The 24433-nt window shown below is 35.5% G+C and overlaps 1 protein-coding gene across 17 annotated transcripts in view; it reads right to left on the reverse strand.

Moving 5' to 3' along the window:
* Positions 1–24433, reverse strand: part of osa (trithorax group protein osa) — a 168950-nt gene that overhangs the window by 108880 nt on the left and 35637 nt on the right. For 14 of the 17 annotated variants that reach the window (XM_085957236.1, XM_085957229.1, XM_085957235.1 and 11 more), the window contains exon 2: positions 12248–12430. The exons of the other annotated variants lie outside the window; for them this stretch is intronic. In XM_085957236.1, coding sequence (XP_085813362.1) covers positions 12248–12430 — 183 coding nt within the window. The remainder of the gene's footprint in view (positions 1–12247; positions 12431–24433) is intronic. 17 annotated transcript variants of the gene reach the window in all.

The following is a 24433-nucleotide window of genomic DNA, read 5'->3' on the forward strand; positions in this document are numbered from 1 at the left end:
CAACCTACACATGGGTATAAATCAAACTTCATTCAAACTCAGTTTATTTCTAATGTAGTTATTTTTTATTAAAAGTATTTTTTCTGTTATATTTTCGCTTTTAGTTTATTTTCCATAAAAATGGATAAAAAAAATCAATCCCGAAATCCCGGGATTATGTTTATCAATCCCGGGATTCATAGGTATCGAAAATAGCTCGGGATCCCGGGATCCCGGGATTGGAATCCCTAGTGGAGACGGCAAAGAGAAGTCTTCATCTAGCAGTAGATGATGATAATGATGATTGAAAATAGAGCGCAGGATGCGAGGCACATTTAATACATTAATCTGCACATCAATGAAAGTCAAATACGAGTGCATTAGACACGTCAACATTGCATTTCGACGTCTACCCGTCGCATTTCGAGTGTGTGTGTGTGTGTGTGTGTGGTGTGGATATATTCCCGGGTGGTGGGCGGTAAAGGGGTGGGCGGCCGTGCACCCTTTGACCGAGTTGTGTTTACTTTCGTTTTCGCCGAGGCGGGCGGCAGGGCGGCGAGGCCGTGGGCGGAGAATGGTGGCGCTCTCCCGCCGGAGGCCTGCGAAGGCCGCTCTGCGCTCGCACACGCCGCTCAGTTCATTTTTGTTGCGATGAATACAAAAAAAAATCTGCTCCCGTGGCACATTGTGGCTATCGGGTGGAATACATTTCGGGTATCGATTTCGTGCTGCATATAAATCTGCTAGGTACGCGACCTGTGTATGAAACACGGACGATAGAATGGACCAAACTAAACTGATAACGGTATAAATAAAGGAAGATTAGATTAAAATAAATTTAATTAATACTTACAAGTTTTTATTTGATATTTGATTCATCATATTATAAAGCTCTACTGAAGTAAGCATATTTTTTGGTGAAAATGAGTTAATTTAATAAAATATCTACACATATTCTACACTTCTTAGTAAATACAAAAACATTATTAATTTATATTGAATAGAACAAAAATAACTTAAAGCTCAGAAGAACTTTACATGTCCTATTTCAAATGTATCATATTTTTACAATTCATGTGCGTCATATACATATAAGCTAGGATATCTAGAGAAACTACACTTATTCCGAATACTCGTGTTTTCGGAATGCAGTGAGTGTTCTACAATACTCCCCGCTTACGTTACGGTGTAACTGTAAAGAAATGATAATGTTGACGTAATTTCTTCACTCGCCGAAACCAAAAATTGCCGAATGCTCTCGCGTTTCTGAAAAAGCGCGAAAAAAGACCATGTCTAATTATAGCTACTATAGGTAATATTCAATTGCCGTGTATTAGTGTTCCATAACTAGGTGAGTAACATGTCCATCGTAAGTTTAAATAATTTAAATAAACGTGTATAAAATTTGCGTTAAATCCCAGAGTTCCTGGTAACACGAATAAGAAATGGCTAATTTTAAAACGAAATCTTCGCTAGAAACATTAACCCAATGTAAATAACTATTTATAATACAAAACAATTGCATCTAATAAAAATAAATAAAAAAATATGCATATGAAATCCGCCGATAGTAAAAACTCGGCAATACGAAAAAAGCGAGTCCGCGCACAATCCAACAAAAGATCTCAGACTTGGCTCAGACATGCATTATTATGTGGGACACCCAGCCCCGGTCCCTGTAGTAGACACGAACAAGAACATACACACTTACACAAAGGTTATATAACTTTACGCGAGGGATTTATATGAAACCCATTCGAGGTAAATGCACGACCTTACAACTACATACATAAACAAGTGGTATATAGGCGAGTACACGGAGGCGGCGAGAGCGTAGATAGTTTGTTTCCTTCCTCCATCCGGGTGCCGGTTTGAATATTGAAATTCCACCGACTGACTTATAGATTGACGTCATGGTGCGTTTCTCACTATTATAATGCAATTTTACCTTGTTCAAGACTGTCAATTCGTTTCAACAAAATAATGTGCTATTGCTATTACTTTCCGGAGACCGCATTTCGTAGGGAAAAAAATAATTAAGACCCAGGTCTCAGTTAAATTAAAAACCGATTGACGCAACAGCCAGCGATCGGAAACAAATGAAACAAGAAAAAAAGACGTTTTTGTTAGAATAAACCAAAGCCAATCGTGCATTTGAAATGTGCCATTGGAGCCGAATGTTTCGAATTCTTTGGACAGATATTAGAGCGACCCGATGGAACATCCAGGGACTCAATAGAAAGACAACCGTCGACGATACGTCTAATAACGGGATACCAAGTGAAGAAGCTTACTGTGAGAACACAGAACTAATTATTAATAAGGTGAGCAACCTTCACTCTATGAGAAGTTGAAAAGCATTAAAGGAGGAGAGTGTTAGTAGGTATCTCAGTAGGTGGTATTGGCATTGGTGGGTGAAAGGTGAAACACCTGTGAACACATTTGGCTTCCCGTTTATTTGATTCGATTACATGAAGATGTTAATTTAGACATGTGTGCGTTAGTGTGTAATGATGTGTAACGATTGAGTTGAGCGGGACGCTACAGATGCATTTCGAATTGGCCACGTGAAGAGAAGAAACTTTCAGACGGGATACCGGTGTCGCGCTCGTATATAATAAGGAGGCCTTTGTATTCGAATAAAGGGGCCTTTGTATTATGTTTATGAACGACCCAGAGCTAATGAATCAACGCGTGTGCGGTACACTTTTCCGTCGGCCGCTACATTCTCAAGCCGCCGATACACTTGTTTTTATTACCGCAGCCAGTTTTATGTTCTAATTTATATCGCGAAATTATGCGTTGACTCATTAGCTCTGGGGCGTTCATAAACATAATATAAAGGCCCCTTTATTCGAATACAAAGGCCTCCTATATTATATCGAGCGCGACACCGGTGTCCCGTCTGAAACGGGCCTTAGTTTCTAGCCGTGTATTCAATTATGAGACAAGGTCACTAGTTATTAAATGATGTGGATTAAATACTTGCTATATATTATTTATGCTATATACTATTATTTCATCAACGTCGTGACATTCCATCAGAAATTGTCAGTAAATACCAATATATAGTGAATATAATGACGATAAGAGCGTTGAGCGCCAACTATGTTCAGTATTTTTATTGTACTATAATGAACTAGCAAATATTACCAGGTGGCAGTACCACCTGTCAACATTTGCATACGTCATATCCGTGTCTTCCCCTTTCTCAAACGATTAGGTGTATGTTCTGTCTTACAGTGTTTGTTCTGATATTTCAGACTCAATTATTTGTCTGTGAGCTGCTGCATCAGCCTGGCGGAATCTTTGTGGAGTCTCCTGACTTTGTCAAGCGGTGACACGCTTAGGTGATGATTCTTCCTCATTCCTCATACATCATGTTTATATTTTTTTATTGCTTGTGTATGTTGAGTACCCAAGGTTTCAGTATATTACAGCACGCGTGTCCCTATCGTAATTATCTTTAGAACTCTTGGATGACACACTAATTTCTCGATACTCTGATCACTCGATACATTATTACCATACTGTAAAACTCATGTAAAACTAGTGTTAAGACTATCATTTGCTTTCTTTCACGGCCCGATTAAAATAAACGATTTCTCCGATTTTTCAAATTTGGAATTTTCGTTTATACGTGCGTGTTTAATACAACTTCTCACTGTCTCGCTCTCTCTTATAAAATTTGTCAGACGTTTTCCCTTCCATTGTCCCATTCATTGTCCCATTTAGACCATTGTCCCTCGAGCGGACGAACACGGTGCTGAAAGTTATTAAAATTACATGGATTAAGTAATAATAGATTTATATCGTTGTCGTATTGAACTTGAAAGTAAATATTTTCTGATAAACTAAGAATTGTAGATATTATTATAAATATTTTAAAACTTCCAAATGTATAGTATATTTTAATACGATAACTACCTATGAAGCCAGTTATTGCGTATTGAGACATTGAATGATGGTGTTATACAATCATTCTTAAGCCATGTACACAACAAAGAATAAGTTGACTACCTCGTAAAATATTTACCTACCATAATAATTATCAAGTTATTTTACCATAAATTTCTTTTAATGGCTTCTTCGGCCAACACAATTAGTTATCAAACAGTTTTGTTACACGGCGCCCTAAAATTGTACAGCACCCAGTTGAAAATTTTACACTCGGGAGCTTTTTTTCTTTTCCGAACTACAAATCGTAAACAGACGTCAGTTGTTTTTTTACAATTTCAAATTGTATGCAGTATTTTGTTGGGTTTGCGATTTTTATAGAACATCAACGAAAATTCCTGATTTTGAAATAAAAGACAAAAATATGGGTTATTGAATGTCAGAATTAATTGTCATCGTAGCTTAAGGTAAGAACAATTTTTCTATCACCTAAAGAAAATAGCCATTGAACCATAAGCATTGATAGTGATAATGCCTGCGTCAGGGCATTGAATTAGATTGCTTGGCATCATTATCTTTTTCGCATACATTGGATACCACCACGCCTCAGCTTTATTTTAATCGCTGTATTCTGAAACTTAATTGGCGAGACAAACCTTTGTAGTTTGCTGTTGACAACTACAGTGTGTACACACTACACGCAACTTACAGTAAAAACGAAACAATAATGCGGACGATCGATAGTGTGCGTGCGTATGGGGAGCCGTGATAAATGCCTAGCAGCCGATGACCGCGTATTCGTACGTATACGCACATATACAATCGATGAACCGCATTATTGTTTCTGTACATATGTATAAGGCGCTAAAAATGTAGGACTTTCTCTTGCGTACTTTCCGGGTCTTTTCGGATGTTACGAGCTCCTTAGTTAGAAGCAGACTTGAGAGTGGGTCTGTCGTTAGGGCCCCGCATAGTTGAAGTACGGCCTTATGGTGGAGTCTAAAAGAAATTTTTGAGGCTCCTTTACTTTCGGCTGCATGGATATTATCCGTGGCTCCATCCGACTGACTTTCTCTTAGGTATGCTTACATACTGTAGCTTAAAATTTAGAAGGGATCTTTATTTAGCTACATATTTTTTCCGACTTATACGCGGCGTAAATGTGAACTCTGACATTCTTGGTGGTGTTGGCCTCTGTGTGTCTGATTATTACCTTAGGAATCGTGGGCATCCGTTGTTTGTTCTCCCAGGGTGCAGAACTAACCTGCCATTAGTGACGCCAATTGGGAGAGCAATAACCATGTTTAATGAAATCGCTTCGAATATTGATATATTCCACTTACGTGAGGGTGAATTTAGGTGGACGTTGTTTCATAAGTTTTTAAGATAGGGTCTATCAATAGTTCACTCTGTGTGCTTCCATATACTTTTATTTTTGTTATTTTATTTTATTTCTTTTCTTATTGTAGGGGAGCAAGGGGGAATTGGAGCCTACTAAGGAAATTGTTGAAAAAAAGTAACAAAATGTTCTAATCGTTTATTATTAAGACTTGAAATGAGTCCTTTGGCTACATAGTAATAATATTACTGCAATTTCCACTCAAAAATTCTATAACTAAGGTACAAAAAAAACGTTTTCCCAAAAAACACATTTGGCTCCAATTACCCCACATGTAGGGTAATGAGAGCCAAAGATTTACCAAATATGTAATGGGAGCTTCATATTTTAATATGCTTACAAACAATTATACACATTATAACAGACAATAGGTACAATAAAATGTTAAATATTTACTAATTTAATTCAACAAAAATATGCTCTAGTACTAAAAATATCAAAAGAATCAACACGTCATGTTATGGAACTAAGCAAAAAACACAAATATTATAATCTTTCTGGTTTCGGAGGGCATTTTCCAACGAAGTCACCGTCCAACCAGCCTTGAAAGTCGTCAGCTTTCTATTTCTGGGCATCTGGAACAATTAAAATCTTGTCTACTAGTAAAAGAGGTGTGAAATTTATATAGGGGTAATGGGAGCCACCTAGGCTCCAATTACCCGAATGTCAACCACTTTGAAGGTTGATAAATAACGTAACCAAACCATTGTAAACCTTGATTCTGAAACTACTAAACAAAAATACATGTATCTGGCTATACAATGGACACAAAATATGATGAAATAAGTAAAATTTTAAGTTCTTACGTTGATGTTTATGTATTGTAAATTGATATAAGCACCTAGCCCAAAACACACTTCCACTCGCCACGCGCGTGCACGTGCCACTAAGCAGCCGACAGCGATCGACGGGCTTAACCGACGATTGACGAAGATGTTTTGGTTATTTCCGAGTCATTTTAGTGTTAGATGGTACCTGTTTTGCAGTCGCTCCCATTACCCGCAAGCTCCCATTACCCCACGCTCCCCTATTATTAACTGACATTTCTCTGTTTTTTTTTTTATTTTAAAAAAATGTTAACACATATTTTATGTAATGTCGTGAACGCTTTTTTGTTATCTTCATTATTTATGTAAAATAAAGGAATTTGAATAACCACCAACAAATCATCTAGCATCGATAGGTTCATATATGAATACCCAATAATTGCTACTCTATCATTTTGTTAATCTCAAGTCGACACAGTCACTTCAAATGAACTTTTAAAGATTAACAAGCCATACGATAAAATTACAAGATGCACACGGGAAAGTTTTCCTTTGCGCGGTGATATTTGGATTGGATATCAATGTCTGAAAAAATCTTTTTCTAGGTAAACGACAATTTTCGCAACAACGACAGAATTCTCAACCAGACGTTTTAGAATTATTATGACCTATCCATGAATTTCAGGATTGCTGAAAAAATTGTTTAATTTTTCCCAGCAAGAATTGTACTTAGGTAAAATAAAGGTCCACAAGTACAAAAAATGGCATTTATAGACAGTTTTTATTATGATTGAGTAGGGAATAGGTTTTATGGTAACGTAAAAAAACAAATCACTGAACCCGTCACCCCAAAAAAATAGATAATATTATGTACTTAGTAGGACTTTTAACGGAAATCTTAAATCAATCTTATGATGAAAAATATTGATATTGATGTGTGTTAAATTTTACACAAAGAGAAAAACTTTATTCATTTGGAAAACCATGTCATAAAATCTCAAAGTATGGCAAAGTTGACATAATTTTATCATTCATATTACATTAGTAATTAGAAGGACTTAAATTGCAATTATAGTATATTTTAACATTTATTTTATTTAGAACTTGACAGATAAGTAAGAATATATAACAGAGATGGAGAACATATGAAGATGATTTTTCATGGCACGCGAATGTTTCATTTTTAAGAGAAAAGAAATTACTATTTTATATATATTTAAAAAATATTTCTTTTTTTGTTTTACAAATACATATAATATTAGTACTTACTTATAAACATTTAAAAATAATGACAACATAGCTATGCGTATTTTCTTCGGTTTTTCATATTATGTTTACCATCTATGCGCAAACGGAAACGACGAAATTCATGCATAAATGACAAATAATCACATTGTATAAAAAATTGCAGGCAAATCCTTTTCAAGAATAATCATTACGTTTAATGTAAATATATACAATTACATAGGTTGGTCCTTAGGATTGGGGAATTAAAAACAAAAATATTCAATCAATAAACCTTATGAAATTAATTATTTTTGGCAGTCATTCAAATATAATAACTGGTTGTTATTTTTGTCTCAAACATAATCTCTAAAAATGGAAAACCTTTAATATAATAAAATATAATATGAAAGAAGAGTTGGTTTAAATGCTTCCACGATCTCTTTCACCAATTTGAAAACGATGAAAAAATCAAAGAATAGAAGATACGCCTTCAGCTAGAAATACGATGAAAGATAGAATATCAAGAACTCAATTGTAGTTTTTTGAACTTTTTAATAGAATTTTTAAAAACTATTTTTGTAGAAAACTTTAAAGAAGCTTTATTTCGCACGTCACAGCCGAAAAATATTTCGGAAATTTTGGCACGCATACGTAAAAAGGTTCGCAAACCCTGATATATAATATATAATAATCTAAGCAATTACGATTTCGCGATCAAAAAGTCGACGATATCTCGGAGTCATGATAATCAATAGATGATCGTTTTTACTACACAAAATACTGATGAGACTAGAATGTTTAGTTCACATAATAATTACACATTAATTTGCTGATTTCGCAATTCCACCTCTTTTTGATGATGATGAAGATAACACTTTCAACAGAAGCTGACGCGCCTATAAGACAGGAAAACACAAAGCGACCGGGACTTACGGACGTACCTAAATTAAAACCGATACAATCCAAGCCACATCGGGAAGTATTATGAACGTAAGACACCAGAAGAATCAAATAGCGCTAAAAACTTCAACGTTATAATATAAATCTCAATCTAATCTTCATATATGAATATAGTCTACCGTCGGTAAAGATATCCACCACAAGCAAAGTTAGATACACATTACAGTAGCATCCATCCGGCAGAGTTGCCAAAGGGTGTCATGTGACGGCGTTCGTGAAAATGAACTTGGTTACGTATGTACCTATCTGACGAACGAAAGGAAAATCTTGTGTGTTTACCCCACTTACCCAGTTAAATATTATGTACGGAGTGGAGTTGATGGGGAGGCGAGGGTGCTGTTGAGAGGTGGATGGAGGTGTCGTGTGAATGATGGCTTAACGGGTGAGGAAAAGCAGTGGGGTAGGAGAAGAGGTGTGACGTAGGGGGCATCGTGATCGACGAATCTCGTTTGACATGCAAACGATCGAAACCGCATCGCGCGATGCATCGTATTTACCTTCCATTATAGTCCCGTACGCCTATATGTACCTATAATCCCGTTTTGAACAGTTACTCCATAATACGTATTTTCTAGTGTTTTTTTTATACAAACGCAGATGAATAGTTATAGTTTTATTTTCGCTTAAATAATAGCAGTTTAAGCACGAATTTATCTCGGAAAAGTGACAGCGATTTTAATAATAAAAAATATACTAACATGACAATCTCATATACCCAATGTACATCTAAGAAGCGATAACAGTAGAAATACAAAAGTAAAGTTACAGTGTTATTATAATCATTCTTGGCTCTTCAGCCCTTGAACGATCGCGCACTCGATCAGCCCAGTGATCACAGCCTACCTAAGGTGTCTAGGGCATACATTCTATACACAATGACAAGACTGCTATCGGCAGCTGTCGAGGATAGTTTTTCATATGTTTGTATCGAAGTATTATAATTGTTACAATAAGTTAGCCGTCTAAACAGTCAAAACTGTCTATCTCGCTCTAAATTTAACGCACACGAGAGGTGCTGTTAAAACAGTAACCGGACAAAACAGAATATAACAAAACAGAACAGCCAGGGGAAAAATGAAACATTAATTTTTGTGGAATCTATTTAGGTTAGGTTAGTGGTCGGCAAACCGCGGCTCGCGAGCCACACGTGGCTCATTGGCGCCTTGAGTGTGGCTCTACCACAAATGACCACGTATGGACTAAAACAGTGAAAGATAAATCAGTCAAAATGTCATCGATTATAACCAATCAGCATATCAAAGATCTTAAATTGGTTTCAACTTCATTAATAGTAGTTGACGAGTTTTGTGACATTAATACCGGATACCGGACAAATTTGTACGATTTATTTCATCTACAGGTAATAAAGAAGAACTTTTAGGACTATTGCCTCAAAGGTCAAACACGTGGAGAGGATATTGCAAATACTGTAATTGAGTGCATGGAAAAACGTCATATTCCACTCGATAAAATTGTGTCAATTTCAACAGATAGGGCGAAAAGTATGACCGGTGTAGGAAAAGGGTTTGTTACTATTTTGAAAGAAAAAAATAAGCATATTGCATCATTCGTCAAAAAGTGCTTTGTGCGCAGACATTTCCAAAAGAAATTTGCAAAGTTAGCTCTTAATTATCGCCAATTTTTTTTTAGTTAGTTTAGTACGCAGATCTTCTGCTGCATAACAGGGTACGTTGGTTATCAAGAGAAAAATGTTTTAAAACGTTTCGCTTCCTTATTAACAGAAATTAAAGCATTTCTCCCTGAGAAGGGTGTTTGTTCACTATCCAGAAATATGGTAACGGACAATCAGTTGATCCAAAAATTCTATTTCATGGGAGACGTTACGTCTCATCTAAATTAGCTTAATCGTAAACTGCAGGGGGGAGGATACACATTTTATCGATGTCAGAAGAAGTTATTTCATTAGAAAACAAAATATCCCTGTTTGCTTACGATTTAGAAAGAGAATCTTCGATTCATTCAAAGCCTGCTGAAACATCGCTACGAAAATAATTCTGATTTTGACATTTGCTATTTCAAAACATCAATTTTAAATATGAGGGAAGCTTTCCTCAACAGGTTTCAGGAATTCAGAAACAGCAAAGCGACGTTAGTCTTTGTTAAAAAAAACCTGTTAATGCTACGGTAACAGAATTAATTTTTTCTCCCTTTAATGTTGACATTGGCAACTATGAAATTTTGAAATGCAACTCCTGAATTTAAAAAATGAAGAATTATGGAGCTCTACATTTCAACGTCTCTGTGCTGATATAGACATATTGGAGATAAACAAATATGAATATGGTTCATAGCACAAGTAGTCTTCTTTGAAAGACCTGGAGAAGGCAGACGTGATGATTTTTAACACCTGGAATAGTATTCTTGACTCATAATAATATTATGAGTCAATAATATTATGTTCTATTGAAAAAACTAGCGTTTGCTGTTCTTTCCCTTTCCGGTTCTACATATTCGTGTGAACAATCTTTTGCAAGCATGAACCTTATCAAGAGTCTTATTGATTAAAACCTGGAATCGTGTCTAAAATTAAAAACAACAACATACAATCCTGACTTACCCAAACTTTTCAAGGAGATGGAAGGCAATTGTTAATTTAAAGAGAATTTATGACTTATATTTTTATCAATAAATAAGATCATTATTAAATAAGACATAAAATTTTTTTCAGTGTACCTACCTATAGTGTAATTAAGACTTAAAACTTTAATTAAAGTTTATTAAGTTAATAATCAGTGTACCTACATATATAGTTTAAGTTGAAGAAATTTGGCTCTTCAAAGAAATCGCAATCGTTGTAATGTTGATATTTGGCTCTCTTGACTAATGAGTTTGCCGACCACTGGGTTAGGTCATTATTTCGTTGTATCTAGTCACCCAATCATTTGAACATATTATATTGATTAAGATGAGATATCCTGAGCTTGCCGGCAAAGTCCCGTTTATTTGGGGCTTTCTAGCGATTAGGGATTCAGAAATTAGTTATATAATTTGATTTATTATGGCGTATTGAAAATCTGTGCTATTAAAAATCTATCAAGACAATATAGATAGGACAATTTCAATATTAAATTTATATTTTTCCTGAAAGGTCATAGTTATATTTATCGTTGTTCTGTTTTGTTACGGAACCGTTAAAACATAGCACTTATTATAACAATTACAAATAACTTATTGTAATTGTTACAATAAGTGCTATTACTTAGATACAAAACTACCCTCGATAGCTGCCAATAGCAGTCTTGTGTATATAATAGATACGCTGGTCTCCTTTTACCCTACACATCCCGCATTATCGATAGCACCATTGTCATTCTCTCTACGTTACCGATCAAGTGCAATTTTTACATTTGCATAAGCCACGTGATCGTTTCACCCCCATGTATTGAAGATATCTCCCATATTTCGACCTCTAAATGCACATTTTCTTCCCCTCAAATATAGTCATATTTTTCTCTTTTTGCTTATCGATTGTCTAGTCTAGCATTCTAATCAATGTGTTAAATACCAGGTGCATTAGTGTTATACATAGCTGTCTTAATTTTCTTTGAGAGACCAAAATAGCTTGTTGGCGATGTTGATTTCATCCACTGTGCTGTTTTATTGCAAGTTTGGTACAATATTTTCAAGTGAAAATATAACAACAAAAACTTCATCGTAGGTTTTAGCACTTTTAAATTATATTAGGCTATTAAAAAATACCTACCATGGTAGTGAAAATTAACAATATAAATTTAAGTTGCTTGCATTCCTCATAAATCACGATGAGCATGTATTAGATAAAACTCGAGGGTAAAGTGAGAATTAAAATATCGTAAACATTCATTTCGTAGACTAATAAAAAAATGTACGCTAAGTAAGACAATCATTCCACCGAGTATGAAGACAGGCCGTCACAACATGACAAATCAAATTAATGGACAGCTAATCGGAACGTACCATCGCACTAGAGATAATAATCATAAATGAAGTATTCGAGTGAACATGGATGTAGATATACCTGGTGCGGCGAGTAGGGCGGCCTAAGGGTGGGCGGCGGCGCCTGCGAGGGCGACACGGTGGGCGAGGGGTAGCGCTGCTGCTGGGGATAGGGCGCGTAAGGAACGGGCGCGCCGCCCTGCGTTGGAGGGTAACCGCCTACGCTTCCGAACGACTGTGCTCCGGTTCGAGCACCGCCGCCGCTCTGAAACCAACAAACCACATTTTCAATGACAACGTGATGTTTTATTTTAAAAATCGGGTATAGGTTACGTAGTTTAGCTATCAGTCAATTAGAGGACTTACTGCACTTTCGACTGGTGATACTTTATGGTTCCTAGCAACAATGGTTGCCGAGACCAGTCGACGGTGCGTAAGATACCTGATAACACTGCTGATAGTTCACACCAAATAAAAAAAATATTAGGAAGACAGTAATAGAATCATAACATTTATTCAGTGGATCACAGTCTCGTTTTATAAATATTACCAAGGGCAAGTATAACAAGAAATTACAAGAAAAACATGTTTGTCTCATACGGTTTCACAATAATGATAACGGGAAGGACGTGCTTCGCTGAATGGCAACAAAACGTTGACATCCAACATGTATGTGTTGTGTTAAACTTTACATTGTCTATGAATCAAACAAAAGTTCAATACCGTGCTTCATAGAAACTATTAAATTGATGATCACATAAACCTACGGTTCAAAGGAATAATTGTCAATGTTATCGATTCACAGCGCCCATGGTGTAAAAAGATTCATTCGGGATGCCCTAAAAATGTAGAATAGTCAATTGAAAAGTTTCCACACGTGAGCTTATTTTAGCTTTTCCGAGCTGACAATCGAAAGTGTCTATATCAAAATCAGGCTTAAGATGATTTTTCTCAGTGTCAATATATACATGCATTATTTTCGAGATAAATGTGTGGAAATATGTGGATTGTTGAATGAAAAACCAATCTGAGACAGAAGACACTAAAATAAAAGAATGTCTCAATGAATGAGTTCTAATCTATTGGGTTGACTGCGGTACCCCTGGGGATTACTCGCGAGGCACATTTTGAATACCATTTGTTTAAAGTACAAAAAAACCTAATTGCCAATAACATGTGGATCACGGCCTTCTTTATATAGCACAATGGTACGAATCCACAGGCCACAGAAACACCCAGGTTTGAGAAAATCAAAGATAATCATGTGTATTGTGACATTGCCAGTAATCTAACCAGGAACCCCTAGTATGATAACCCAGTGCATTGCGCATCGGACTAGAAGGGCCGCCGCAATATTAAACAAATTCGGTTAGATAAAGTCACCGCGAATTCGTAGTGATATCGGGGAAAAGCGCCATGTGCTCGCGGGAATATTGACAAATACGCGAGCATCTGAGTTCATCGACCGGCCGACTCCCCTCTGATAATGGAGAGTGAATAATATCCTTTACGGCCATTAAAAGGTCCCGCCCTTGACCCGATGGCCTTATATTATTATATTCTTGGACCCTCCTCTATAGGTATTCAGTGTGAAACGATTCTTAATTGTATACAATAGGTACCCACACTGCTGCACAATGGATGAGGGTCGGGAAAAAGAATAATAGTCTCATAATGTCGTAATAAAAATAATAGACAGGAGATCTTTTCTCTTTTCGTGGGATTTGTCACATTTTTAGAAGACGTGCAACAAAGATAGTCTGAATACTTAGCTTAGATAAATGTTATATTTTTATCTATCTTATATTAACCTGGCACTCGCGGGCTATTGTAGTATGACGAATTCACTCTCCGCGGTGACGGTTTTTGTTTAATTTAACTTCTGTGTTTCATAATAAAAATGGTAATAAAAAATGAGTTTTATGGCTCTTTAGGCGCCTAGACATGTTCAGATTATTTTACAACATTAAACAACCGTAATAAATCAGTCATAATGTCAAAAATATCCGAAGAAATTAATTCTATACAAAGACTCACCATTTAGAAGATTTCCGCCATTTTGTTTTATGTATATGGAGCACTGCAAGGCTTGTATTTTGTTATTCGTCACGCTCGTGCTTGACGCGAGTATAGAAACACTTCACAAATGGTAATAAAATCACACATAATGTTTTTTCCCTGAGTAGGGTCGTAAATATAGCACAATAATTTTAGACTAAACAAACTTTTAGGCAGACACTTAAACAGCTATTAAATATTATTACTGAGTTACATATTTATTTTTACTTTTCACATTTAAAATTGTTTTGAAGAGTGGTAGATTTTATAACACGGACTGAGACATAAAGCCACATTGCAAATACAACACATATATCTAGATAGAGATGTTTTTTTTTTATTAATTTTTGAATTTCCGCACACATGACAGCGTCTTCTGGGCTTTTTATTATTTGCCGTGGGCGGAATGTGTTCCGGCAAATGATCTGTTAAAGTTCTAGGTAACAACCTCAATGGATTTTCACTAGTCGATGGTCTGGGTTGTGGAGTTTTCGTGATTTTCACAGCGTACTTAGCAACTAATTGTTTTATCACGACTAACTGAAATTCTCCTAAAGTTTTTTTACTACCAGTAACAGATTTATACATATAGAATGAATTTAATAAATAGAGGTCAATCATGTGAAATGCTACTTTTTTGTACCATTTCACAGATTTCCTCATGCACGACAAGCTGCTGAGCATCATGTCGGCCTTGTCGACAGTCCCCATATTTTTATTATACTCTAAGATGCACTTTGGCTTCATAATGGGTTCTCCGGTTCTAAAATTAGTTTTACCGGTTGGACCGAAGGAGTCATCGTGCATGGTTGTAAGCATGTGGACATCTCTTCTGTCACACCATTTGAGAGCCAACAGTGGGCTTTTTGACTTTGCCTCTGTCTCCCCCTTTTTCAGCTTTTTGAAGCATGGCATTTCTTTGCGATTCTTACGTACAGTCCCACAAGCATTGGTTTTATTTTCATGGAGGTGTTTGAATAACTGTGGACCGGTGTACCAGTTATCGCACCACAACGAATGCCCTTTGCCCAGATACTCGGTCAGCAGCGTTGTCACAACAGCTCCGGAAATTCCAAAATTTTGGCTATCCACTATGTCTGTCCCGTCACCACAATAAATAATAAAATCTAAAATATAACCCGTCATAACGTCACACAGCACGAACATTTTGATACCGAAACGATGACGCTTCGATGGAATAAATTGTTTAAAAATAAGTCTCCCTTTAAAAACAATAATGCTCTCATCGATACAGAGATTTTGATGCGGAATCATCGTGTCTTTGAAAATTTTGCGTGTATGCTCTAAAAGTAACCTAATTTTATTTAGTCTATCTGAGGTAACACTTGTTGGATCGGAAAAATGGAGCATTTGGAGCAATAACTCATATCGGTCTCTAGGCATTGTCTGACCGAAAATGGGTGCACTTAAAAAACAATCCGTACTCCAGTGTTCTTCTAGTGACAAATGTTTGTTTCGTGTCATGAGCATTGACACCGCAAAAAATGCATATAATTCTGATACAGTTGTATCGATCCAATTATGAGAACGTGATTTTGGTCCAAGTTCTTGAGTATTATATTGATAGTGAAAAAAAATGTTTGTTTGTTGGACTACCTTCAACATTATATCACGGTTTAAAAAATGTTCAAAAAAAAGACACTCAGGCGAAGTCTCAGTCAAATCGCTGTTTGCTATGCCGGATTGAAAATCATCAAACTCATACACGATCGGGACATGGGGTCCGGATGTCCATGTTCTCAAGTGTTCAATTGGCTCTTCTGATATATCTACATCACTGAGGTCAGATGGTTCCAATTCTTCTTCAGATATTTCGTAATCGGAGTCCAATTCCTCACTTAAACCAGCCATATTGAAGTTTGAAAAAAGTTTTCAACCAAACACTCACACGATAACAAAGGTAAAATAGTCCAAAAAAATATAGTCAAAACACCTTATAACAGTTTAATACACATGAATGGAATAGTTAAAAACACATAAACAATAACACAGACAAAATATTTATAAATATTATAATAGTATTCACACAATACAATAGATCGCGTAAAATACGTAATATTTTGTACGGAAAAACGACAAGAGCGATTCCTTGCACAGTCCTCTCACAACAGTGATATTACGCATACTGCGCAAACGCAGTAAAGTGGCGCGATGTTTCAAGCCAAAATTAAATGAGCGTAGATTGACGGCCTGTCGAAGGCATGTCAAACATCGAAGTTTTAGTACTGTAACATAATTTATTTGACAATATTATATATATGTCACCGTTGGTAATGAAATAAGGCAAATTATGGTAGAGATTTCAAAATCATGCGTCATGTATATTCTACATAATCGACCGGCGCATTTTTGCGTACAACATTGGCGACAGAAGCGCTGTAGCCCCGTGGTTTTGCGCAATTTCGCGTACTACTTTCGTGACAGAAGCGGGCGCCGGGTTAAGTATATCGACTGTGGAAGAGCAAAAGGATTTAACCCTCAGTTTTTGGATTTTAAAATAGGTTTTATTGAATAAAAGCATTGCACACAACTATATACACGTTCTGTCTAAAAGATGTAATTTGCAAAATGCCAAATTATTATCAAATTTCAGCTTTTAATTTTTAAAAAAGAAGTACGTTTGAAATTTGCGTCCAGGTAAAAGGATTTATTCTACATAAATGACATTATTAGTCGTTCAAGTAATCTTTTACCGAAAGAAATATTATAATAATATACTACTTACTATAAGAGATTTTACTGTTTACTATTCCACTATGATAGTAAAAATAAAATGTAACTGATACACAATAAATAAAGTTATACTTTTATTTCATTATGTTCGAAAAAAAATTTGAGAAAAATTGCGTTCTAGGAGTAGTATTCTTGAATATGGGTCTATTATCTGGACTCCCACATATACTCTATTATCCCACAATCATAATATTTTAAAGCGCGTCCAGAAGAAATTTCTTCGATGTCATTATTTTAAGACGTGTAAGTAATTATTTTTCTTTCTATAATTCGTCAAACGATTACTCTCCAGCTGCCTTTCTACAAGGCATGCTAACTTTTCACTCTCTTGAATCTCGTAGGTCACTTCTGATTTTGAGACATTTTTGCCTGTTATCACGAGGGATGGTTTCCAATCAAGGCGTCCTAAAGAATTAAAATTCATATGCGCCTGTCAATTACCTACGAGGTCATAGTCATGACATATTCTGGGTCAGAACTATTTCCTCGAGTCAAGCCTATCACACACCGTTAGCGATGGGTGCAAGATTAGTCAATGCGCTCCCTAAAGGCATATATATTTTCGATGATGTAGCATTTTGTTTTTGAAACTTTATTTTACTGTATAAAATTGTTTGTTTTTTTTTTATTTTTTCTACTCTTGCGAAGGTAATATTTGTTATAATGTAAATCTCATGTTGTGAACGTCCTGAATTTTTGATTTGTTATATCCACAATGTTTTGTTTTCTTAAATAAATCTTAACGTATGTATAAAGTTTTATTACATAGGAAACATAAAATGAAGTAAAATTGCTAGTACCTAATTAATGTTGTATGACATTCTTTGAGTAGAAATTAGATAGCTTGTATGGATATGACATCAGGGGAACAACGATGTCGTCGGAAAACGGTCTTTGAGGAAGAAAATGTAACAGGGCGGTATAAATTCAGAGGAGAGTCGCGTCAGCAACGACTGAAGTGCGCAGTGTGCACCACTATGCACCACTTCTACACTCACCACTTTGCTTCGAGCCCGACTACTAGCTGACTGGCGTAAATGGGAGTTGGAAATAATTTCGGAACAAGGAATATTCAAACCAGATAACTCTATAATGACTCAGATAATGTTTAATATTATGTAGGTGCATATTGATACGATACATACTGATATGTGAAAGCGTTTTAGACATGGAATAAAACATACATAAAGGTAGTTTGCTACAGGTGTACAAAGTATTGGGTATCTATTATGTACCTATTCAACATTTAGTCAGAAACTACGATTTGATATGTCACTCTCATTAAAGTTAAGTGGAATCTTTAAACTACAAAACGTCACAATAACTCCCAATAATACAAATTATAGATAGTATAATCGAGATTTTTTTTTAAATTTGCCGATAGTTATACAATTGAAGATACTGTAAATATAATATATTCTTAAAAAGTAGTACGTGGTAAAATTACAATATTAGAACAGTAGGTGAAGCAGTGAAGCGATCGCAGAACACCAGGGGTTTGAAAATCATGTAAATGTGTTGTTACTTCTACTCGACGTCCCCAATAATTAAGTCATTACTGTTTGCTACTATTGAGGTAGTGATTCACCTCTGCCCATAAACATCTGGGTAGGCTCATACAAATGTCATTATTTCTTAAACGAGCAAATATAAAATAAATGTGGATGAAAAATTAACGCTACCTACACTGCGACGCTACCTACAACGATATTAATGAAATTCACTTTGACGAATTTAAACAATTGCTGCCATATTCTGCTAACGTGTACGCGGGTGTCCGCATATTGTATTGTACAGTACATTTGTATGTGGTTGAAAATTGAGCTATATCTATATAGCATTCAAGTTTAAGTCTTGAACCTATTCTGTTAACATTTAACATAATGTAGTAAACCAATGGAATATGTAGGTACATACTCCATTGGTTTACTACATTACATTTCACAATACACTCATTCATTACAGACTACTAGACACCGATAGGGAGCAAATTTATGGAATCTACATAAAAACCTATGTTTATACAACAAACGTAGGTATGCGGTATGCACTAATCTTGAAAATTTTAGGCGTATTAAGTTCTTTAAACTTTCTATTTCAAACCTAAAAATGGTTCAACACTTACGCAATATTATATTAAACGAGTGAAAGAAGCGTAAAGGCTCTTTTAAACGGCACACCTGACACCCTGACTCCTGACGATGATTGCAATGAGTGCCCATAAGAAGTCCCAAAACTTATAATTTTGATGAAGAGAAAATTGATTTTTTGTTCTGTTGTTTAATTTGTAACGTCTGTGTCCTAACCAAATATAATTATTGAAACAACTTGAAAAATAACAATGGGACAGTGTGGTAAATGACTGCCAATTTTGATAAGGGATATTAAGTAAATCACAGCCTACTAATGAAGAACATGCCTGTCATATTGTATTGGGAAAGTTTTGAGGCATATTTTATGTTCGTTAGTAAAATACAATGAGGTTATCTTCACAGGATATTATACACTGCATAGTAAATCATTTTCGATGGCTTTGTGCTTTGTCGTATTTTGACGACAGCATGGCAAGAAAACTTAATTCACCAAAATAATAAGAAGTTTTAAATGAAATCAGTATTTTTATTGTTTTTTTTTTCGACAAAATGTTTCCTATTTCAATCGAATATATAATATATAGTAGATACATATGTATATGGATAAAATAATACCGTGTTATTATATTATTATCAAAATCTTCAGTTGCATGTAGGTTTATATTTAACAAAGGGTATCGCGATGTCAAAAAGATAGACATCCACGGACATCTTTGGGCGATGATGTATCCATCATTTTGTAAAATAAATATTTTATTGCTACCTACCATCGTATAAGGCATAAACGATGATAATAATAAAACTTTCCCATTGCTACTACGGCGATAAACGCAGAGTTGTCAGAATGGTTCGCGGGCCCCAACGACATAGTCAAGATTCTGGAGGGGCCTCTGCCCCGAAAGCGCGAGGCAGGCGTAAAATGAATCAGCCAGCGTCAAGTGTCGCCGTCAGTAGGTTGGCTTGGAGCGCCGCCTAGCGCGATTGCCGCCATTGGCCGGCGCCACATCGATCGCCGCTGCCGCCGCCCTCGCCCGCCGTGACGCCCTCCACGAGCACGACTCCGCCGACGACACCGCTACCCGGATTGGAGACGAGCTCTTCTCATAATTTAATGATGCTTCCAAGATCTCTTAGTACCGTTCGGAAGAACTTATTTCGGAGAAGTTAGGAAGAAATTCGACTGATTACAACCAAACAACAGTGGTAAGTTTCGTAATCGAACACAGGACGTTTCAAGATGTTTTCGTAATTTAACAATATCTATTATTGCCATCGTCTATCATTACACATTAGATTCAAAAGGTTACAAAATTTAAACAAGTACCTATTTGATATCTTCTAAAATATTATAAAGTGTCTTGCATTCGCAATAAATAAACAGATACATATTATAACAACGTCTTATAAAAATACTAAAACATAAATGAAACAAATAAGTTCAAATGGATTTAAACTCAAACTCCATCAAATACTTTCGGTCGATAGTATGCATATGAAACAAATAAGGTTCAATTCAATGTGAATCATAGATTTTCTGGTATTCACAACATATAAAAAATCCATGATCTTTATTAAATTTATGCAAAATTGGTAATTTAGAGACAGGTATTCAGTTTTGTGAGCTCTTTCGCTTGGTGAATCCAAACTGTTGAAATTATTATGGTAATCGACGGTTTAGTTTTACAAAATCAAGCAATGTAATTGCTTTTTTCGGCTTACTGAGAGAAATTGAAGGTTAAAACCCTTCGTTACTTACTTACTTACTATTTAAATGTTATAGATTACCATGGATTATCAGTTATCGCAAAGAAAATACATAAGTACTTCTTGAACGGAAAATACACGATATTAATAACATTACATTCTACAGAATATTAATTTAGTCCATAAGTAATTTGGTTGTCATAGCATTACGAATACTATTCTAGGTCTATATTTCATTGCATCGGTTGACACACACACAGATATTATGTTTAAAAGTAAATTGTGTACCATTTTCGATATTTCGGTTGTCAGCCATTCGCCAACCGTCGGGCCCTTACACGAAATTAAGTATGTATCGAAAATAACATGCATTTTATGACCAGCTACGTATTAGAACCTGTGACCCACGGCTTCATATTTTTACAACACGGCCGTTGCTCTACGCACTAGGCCAACGTGATTGCATACGATAATAACTTCACTGAAGGTCTGCAGTGATCTATAGATAGAGGATTTTGTTCCGAAAACCACACAACACACAGACGTCAATTTACACGAATTTATTCATCGTCAAAAATAGTTGATGGAACTTTCCACAGGATGCAATAAGTTCCTTTTATCAGCAAAGTAAATGTGTATTATTCAAAAGTATGTTTATGTACAGTCCCTGGCCACTTGATTAAACGCACGAAAAATTCGATTTAAATTTTAGTTTAGAGCCTAAAGATAGAATACCTGTTTTGGTGTGCAACGACTATTTTTAAAATGTTATTTGAACTGCTACACATCGTTCTTTCATAATAATTTAAATAAATATAAAACCATACTACTGGTATTTAGACATAAATCCATTACTGAGTAATTTCTATGATTGAATTTATTTATACCTACTTATATTTTGTTTATATGGTTTTAGTGATTTATATTTTGATTTTTATCGATTGCCTATTTCAAAATTGATGTAGAACGGTGTAAGATTCTTTTGGCAGTACAGGTGAATCATTTAGGCGTTGGTATCGTTACTTTGAAATTACACTACACCGTTCGAAAGTGATTTCGTCGTAGCCGCGATGCCAGACAAATCTGTCCTTCCACTACACTCTCCGCAATGAGTTACTATTGTAGTTGAACAATGGATTTTTTAAAAACAAAATCAACAATTCATACTGCTTAAAATAAAGAATAAAATAAAATGCGCACGTGAACATCTATTTTTACCATCGGATTAGAGGGATCTGACAGAAAAAAAATGAAAAATCATTTTTTTTAGTACAAGTCGGTTTACGTTTACAGAAAGCCAGGCGGGAACCGCGCTTACTTTCATTGCCGATTTTGGCAAAATTAATGAATTCAAAAATGAAAACCTAACGTTCTAACAAATAGTCCGGTATATCAGCTATTTTCAAAACCTGTAAACCGAAGAGAACCCTTACGATTTCCGAAAATTGTATGATGCGTCTAATAAAGTGGCCAGTGGGTCTATTCTATACTTATCGAACACTAAATTGATAAATAGTATCAAACTTAGGGTAGGTTTGTATCAAAATATTAGCACTTATTGTAACAATTACACGAAGCTGGTTTTTATTGTTGCAATAAGTGCGATATTTTAACAGCAGCAAGATAGGTGCTGTTAAAATATAGCACTTATTGCAACAATAAAAACCAACTTCGTGTAATTGTTACAATAAGTGCTAATATTTTGATACAAACCTACCCTAAGTTTGATAATATTTATCACTTTATCACTTTAGCGGTCGATAAGCATAGAATAGACCCACAGGAACTGTTAGTAGGTACTAACTACTTTTGAAGACAACTCATTTCAGACAACAATCAATAAAAATGGACTAGTTAATTATTTTACCAATTATGAAAAATTACTTTAAGTACGTACGTACCAAGTATCTACAAGATATCCATGTATAGGCATTTTAAGCGTAGGCTATTCATCTGACAGATTGAATGCACGTATGCAGGTAAGTACTTACCGACAGCTGTTCGGTGCTCACCTATTTCGTATTGTATTTTAAATGTATGTTGTAAATGACCTCTGAATTATAAATACTACTAATCCAATTACGGAAAGCAAACATTGAGTAAGGTTATGTTGTGTCAATGCGACATGTAACAGCCCGATGTGAGTGTGTGCGTTCTTTATTATTATTACAAAATTATTATTGTGTAATGAAGTGTATCAATGTGAGTGTAATAATAATAAAGAGACGGTCATGAAAAGTTTGCTAGGAATTTATTTATCAATGCGGATTGCCAGTTTTGAGTTGGATGTCAAACAACTCGTCAGTCGTCACTACGACAATGTTGTTATTTATAACGTGATAAAAGAATGTACATGTATATATGACGCATGCAATAACCATATTTTGCTAAAAATAATTTTATTGTCTATTGCAGAATGATAATGATATGATCAACATGCGATGAGTGATTTTAGATAGTTAAAGAAGGCTACGAAGAGCTATTAATTATAATATGAATACCACACAACAGATTAATAGTATAGAAATGCAAAAGCCAGTCGCCATAGACAAAAACTTCGAGTGCAGTTTTGGTTTGTTTATGACTTAATGAGGGGCAAGAAATACAACCAACTTGAATGTCGTCTTCATATTACCAACATTGAATAAGCGTTTTATTAACCATTAACGTGACTAACTTTAATGCATATTATGATACAGACGTCAATGTTGAAAATAAAATATTCTATAAACGTCGTTCTTTCTTACAACCACATCTAGAAGGTAAAACGCAGTTCCCATTAGTTGTATGTTCCCTTACTAGCAATAATATAATGATAAAATGTATGTACCTATGTATATTTTTCTGCAATTCGGCATCACCCATTGGAATATTTTTATAATACACAATAGGATCCTACAATAATGATGTCCAGTTATATTAATGAGGTGGTTACAAAGAACACTTCGCAAAGTTATTCGAAATAAATTTATTGTATTTGTTGAGTAGTGATAATGCAAAAAATCCAACCGATTCCTATTATTCTCACTGAAGTTCTTAGGAGTGAAGAAACAAAGGATTCCGGCTTCTCGTATTACTAACTCTTAATATTAATATTTTCTTTAAGGGCGCGATTGATTGTGTGAAACATCTTTGTGCTAATGTACTATCCACGACCCCCGCTCAGTCAATTGATAGGAAATCCACATACAAGTTCATGTGTAATGAATAAGTATCACATTGAAACCAGGCGGCGAAGGATTCGGGAGAGAGAAGGGTTATATCTCATGAAAGCTGTAAACTCACAACTATCAAAGTATGAAGAATGTGATGTGATGAGTTACCCACCTAACGCACGCATGATCTGACGATGCACCTCGCGTGTAGGTACCCAAATTAAATCAGAGTGCGGGAAAACCATAACTTCCAGGACGGTTAGTTTACTTTGGGTTTAGAACGATCAGCGACGACTGAGAGTCGTATAGAAAAGATAGCGAAATACCGAGTTAACTGGATGATGGTGAAGAAATATAAAATGTATATGTGTAACAAAGCAAACTGAGTTCAGTGGTACAGGCGTTCGAGGGATATGGCTACCCGCATTCAGAAATTCAGTCTAAGCGTGTTACAAAATCAGTTTTATGAGATTTCTATGCCTATTGAGTTATCGTTATTCGTTA

The sequence above is a fragment of the Rhyacophila brunnea genome, unplaced genomic scaffold (assembly GCF_057557595.1).
Source record: "Rhyacophila brunnea isolate RB1 unplaced genomic scaffold, BYU_Rbru_1.0 scaffold_6, whole genome shotgun sequence".
Taxonomy (NCBI): Eukaryota; Metazoa; Arthropoda; class Insecta; order Trichoptera; family Rhyacophilidae; genus Rhyacophila; species Rhyacophila brunnea.